Source organism: Hordeum vulgare, chromosome 3H (assembly GCF_904849725.1).
Source record: "Hordeum vulgare subsp. vulgare chromosome 3H, MorexV3_pseudomolecules_assembly, whole genome shotgun sequence".
In the NCBI taxonomy this organism is placed as follows: Eukaryota; Viridiplantae; Streptophyta; class Magnoliopsida; order Poales; family Poaceae; genus Hordeum; species Hordeum vulgare.
In genome coordinates this window covers 531,124,619-531,129,202 of record NC_058520.1, presented here as the reverse complement: position 1 = coordinate 531,129,202, position 4,584 = coordinate 531,124,619, and the positions used below count along the sequence as shown (strand labels likewise).

Genomic DNA, 4,584 nt, shown 5'->3' with positions numbered 1-4,584 from the left:
CATTAATGAGTGAAGGCCGGACGCCATACCCAAACACCGCACCACCTCTCCCAGAACGAGATTTCGCCAACACGCACAAAAAAAAAGGCCTTTTGTTTATTGCAGCGTGACGCCCGCTCTGGACATCCCCCTTCCGTCCCAGCGGTAAGATCTGGAATGGAAGGCCGGAAGTCAGATCTGCAGTTACAGGGTCCAAATCTAAATTTAATGGCACGAGCAGTTACGGTCTTGGTTGGTCCTAAGCAGCGCAGAGAGCGAGGCTAGCTAGGGTTTCCCAAGCCCCCGCTTCCTTCGGTCGGCCGCATCCCTCCCCTCCCTCCCTCACATCGATCAAACCCCTGGCGTCTGGCCTGGGGATTACAAAAGAAACCCAGCCCCAAAGTAGTAGCAGTGGTAGTAGTGGTTCCCACCCCCCACCTCCCCCGTCCTCGTCTCGATCCGCCCCTTTTTCTCGTTCGAATCCATTGGAGCCCACGAGGTCTCCCGTAGCCATAACCCCTCCACTCACGCGGAAGATTCTGCCGCGCCCAGCACCTCACTCTCGCTGCATCTTCTTCTTCTTCTCGCAGGCTTTTCGCTTCTTCTTCCGTCCGTGCAAGAACCTCCGCCGTTCGTGGAGCTTCCGGCGCCGGCCGGCGGACAAAGGTACGGTGACTAACCACTGACGACTGTGGTGTTGTTACACGATCGAGAGTTCTTGTTTTGATCTTCTCTTCTGCTTTGCAATCGTCTGAACCAAGAACCCGTATCAACCAGTTCTTTTGTTTTGTTTCAGGCAACCGGCCGGAGGTTCTTGCAATCAATCTTGCATTGATCTCGCAGAATTTATTACGGAACTCAATCTCGTCGAAATCCGCGATCTTCATTTTCCTTGGAATCCGTGCATGTTTGTTTGACTTCCTGTCTCCACCGGCCCGAAGGAAGAAGGTTCGCTGTCGGAAAAAGCCGCCATGTCTCGCCTTGCGCGGCGGAATCCTCCGACCCCGACGGAGCCAGCGGCGAGGAAGGCCAAGAGGGCCCCGTCCAGCCTGCTGCTGCGCATCTCTGACATCTGCAAGGTGCATTCCGTCGGCGTCGCGCCGACCGTCCATGAGAAGCCCAAGACCGACGCCACCGGCACCGGCACGGCCACCGGCGAGAGCAGCGAAGACGGCGCGCACCTCAAAGTCCACCCGCACCAGGCGTCGTCCTCCGACAACAACGACGAGTGCCTAACTGAGAGCTCCTCCGCCTGCTGCGAGGAAGAGGTAGTCGAGAAGCTCCTCGACGCGATTTCTTGCCTGAAGGTGGCCTATGTCAATCTTCAGAACGCTCATGTGCCGTATGATCCTGAAGAGATCGCGATCGCCGGCGACCGTTTTGCGTCGGAGCTTGAAGAGGCTGCCAACTTGCAGGATTTGTATGTGAATATGAACGAATGGAGCAACCCGAGGTATCTGTCTCATATAAGCTCTAGAATTCAGGAGTATCAGGACTTGGTGATGGACCTGCAGGCTGACATCTGCAAGAAAGACTCTGAAATCGGTTGGCTACGGCCCGAGCTGGACGAGCTGGAGAGGAAGAACATGGAACTGGAGGAGAAGATTGGCCGTAATGGGTCGTGCAGAGAAGGATGCTTCACAATAAGGAAGGGGGTGTCGACTGAGGTGTTCATGGATCTATATGAGCGTTCGTCGAAGGTTATCCATGATTTTGCAAAATACATCTTTGATTTGACAAAAGTTTCAGGATGGAACCTCAGCCTATCCACATTTCCAATCGACAGTCAAGTTGTATATGAGAGAAGGGCTGACAAGAAGTATGCTGTTGAGGCCTATTTTGCTTGCGTGATGCTTATGGGGGATAGACATGACCATACATCCCTGGATTCAGTTGACCGTATCATGAGTTTCAAAGATCCATTTGATGCTCTGATGACTGATCCAGATTCTAGTTTCGGGAGATACTGCAGAGCAAAGTATCTAGTTGCTGTGCCCCAGAGTATGGAGGATTCCTTCTTTGGAAACTCGGATCACAGAGCATTTGTCGAGAGCGGCGGTCATCCAAGGACGCCATTTTACCAGAAATTTGTGAGGATGGCAAGATTTACATGGGCACTACTCGCAGCTGCTCGTGCTCTGAATCCCAGAGCTGAAATGTTTTATGTCAAGACTGGTGTTCAGTTTCGGAAGGAGCACATGGAAAGTACTCCAGCCAAGATTATCAGAGAAGAGAAGTTCAGTGTTGGGTTTACGGTCATACCGGGGTTTAAGATTGGGTGCACTGTCATCAGATGCAGGGTATACTTGTGTAAGGTTAACGCAATGGACTTCTGAACACATCATATGACAACCATTTGGTAAGCAATCAATTAGCTATATAGTAGTAGGTCTGTTGGCCAAACTTTCTGTTAAGCTTCTCCTGTATTCAGCCTAGGGCTTGAGGAGCACTTGTTGGTAGATAATACAGTACATCATAATGTTAACTTGTAGCAGTATATCGTCCTGATATGTATAGTTTTCAGTGGTTCATCTAGTTTTCTCCTAGAGTCATGCTCTGCTCATGTGCTACTTGATATATCTGGAATGTGCATATATGCTCATCAAAAAATATTTCACATGGACAACACATTACTATCCTGATACCTTGAGGTTACAGCACGCATCTATTTATCTAACCATGAGTCGAACAACATCGGGTTTGATGGTACAAAAGAAGTTCATCTGCCGAAGAGTTTGGAAAAGAAGTTTGTTGGTTTCGAGTTCTCTGCGCACGCCACATGCATATATCTTCCTAGATTGTCAACTTGCCTTGGCTCCCCTCTTGTGTCTTTCTTGCAAACTTTGCAGGTCTTGTCCACCCAACCTTCCTCCACGTATTCGCCATCAACTGTATTTTCAGAAACAAATCATTTTGTCAGCATTCAGTAACATGATTTACTGTATGTTGTTTGCTCAGAGGAAGGATGGGTAGAAAAAATCGCGTGAGGCAAAATTTTCTTATACAATATGACGTCATATTAATCCTAGCAGTTTATTCTGCCTAGCAGTATACAAATTTGTACTGCGTGAGAAATCAAGAGTAGACAAAACATGAGGTCGTCTCTGTATCTGTGAGGGTATAGACAGGGTACCTTCAACATATGACTTGAAGAAATCCTTGTAGGTGCCACCAATCTTCCTCCGAAGCGCTGCATACTGAATTCAAACACAAACCAGAAGTTCATAAGCATAAGGAAGACTCGCAGATTTCACTGAATGATCATTCAAAATTGTCGGGCATTTTGTGATTGACTATATGTACCTGTTCCCTTGTCATCCTCCCTTCATCTTTGATGGAATCCCTGGCCTCGTACAGCAGCTCCGCGTCCTTCTCCGACCGGACCTGCGAGAAGTCCAGCGCCTCGGTGATGTTCCCAAACAGGGACTGCTTGGGCACCTTCTTCTCCCCCTCCTCCTCATCTGCTTTCGCATAAGCCCTGACTGACCTAGTAGGGCTGGCGCTGCTTGGCTTGAAGCAGGGCGTGCTTTGGTGGAGCCCAAATGAGGAGCTCTGGGTAGGGGAAAGAGCGAGAGCCCTCATGGCCATGGCTTTGATCAGAGCTGGTTCTTGGTTCTCCTTCACCGTAGGTAGAAGAAGCGTAGTTGGTGAGTGATCGGCACCCAGTGCTTATATATGCAGAGGCATTCGGCGTGCACAAGCAACGGCGCGCCATGGCCGTTTTGTGGCGGTTAACAGGGCTGCGTGGTGCAAGGCGGGCCTGATGCAACGAGAGCAGAGTTCTCGGATGAGAGGACGGCGTTGCGTGGTGTGTCTACTGGACAGGAAGAGTTGCGGCAGCGTGGCTTGTTTAGGCCAACTCCATCGCCCCGACCCCATCTTGTCCGCACGCGTCCGTTTGAGGTAGAACGAACAAATACCGCGGCCCAACGAGCGGACCCAAACGGACAAATGTTTGGATTTCGTCCGTTTTCGATCCATCCCGGTCCAAACTTGCGCCCAGTTTGGGGGAAACGGACATCGCGCGGACGCGCTCGCCGCACGCCCTTGTCCGCCCGTGGCCCGCGTGTCGGGGACACAAGCACTCCCAAAGATTCCAACGCCTCCACCCCTCTCCCGCCCCGCCCCGTCGACGGCGCCGCCGCTATTCTCCGGCCACCTCATCCCCCCGGCCGTCCATAGCAAACCCCGTCTCGCCATGGCCGCCACCACGCTCGCGCTTTCGTCGTAGTTTGGGCGTCGATCCGAGGAGGTTTGGCCGTCGCCATCGCCGTTGTAGCCGGCGGCAGAGTGGATACGGCCGCATGCGACGTACCACGGCGGCCACGGCAGCTACCGACGAGCGCTCCAGAGCGGCCAGTAGCCGGCCACCAACCACCCCTGCATCGAGGTGACCATCGTGGCCTCCTTGCCGCCACGAGCGCAAGGTGTTCGACACTTTGCCCGCAAAGGTATGGACAGTGGTGATGAGTTTTTCTTCCACCACTTCATCTATTCATCGGACGATTCGTCGTCCGATGATGAAGATATTGTGGTGGCTGCAGTGCTGGTTCACGACCACATTCAACGGCAGCTTCCTCGGTACAGGGGGTCACTCCGTGGTCG

General features: G+C 52.2%; 2 protein-coding genes across 2 annotated transcripts; one reads left to right on the top strand and one right to left on the bottom strand.

The window, feature by feature from the left end:
• Nucleotides 1-412: 412 nt before the first annotated feature.
• Nucleotides 413-2,357, top strand: LOC123444730 (protein GRAVITROPIC IN THE LIGHT 1-like). Its single transcript, XM_045121551.1, has 2 exons — nt 413-645; nt 776-2,357. The coding sequence occupies exon 2, from the start codon at nt 951-953 to the stop codon at nt 2,313-2,315; it is 1,365 nt and encodes a 454-aa protein (XP_044977486.1). The 5' UTR covers nt 413-645; nt 776-950; the 3' UTR covers nt 2,316-2,357.
• A 32-nt stretch (nt 2,358-2,389) lies between these two features.
• On the bottom strand, nt 2,390-3,660 carry LOC123444731. Its single transcript, XM_045121552.1, has 3 exons — nt 3,283-3,660; nt 3,113-3,176; nt 2,390-2,868 (listed from the first exon to the last, which is right to left on the bottom strand). The coding sequence occupies exons 1-3, from the start codon at nt 3,565-3,567 to the stop codon at nt 2,699-2,701; spliced, it is 519 nt and encodes a 172-aa protein (XP_044977487.1). The 5' UTR covers nt 3,568-3,660; the 3' UTR covers nt 2,390-2,698.
• Nucleotides 3,661-4,584: the final 924 nt, after the last annotated feature.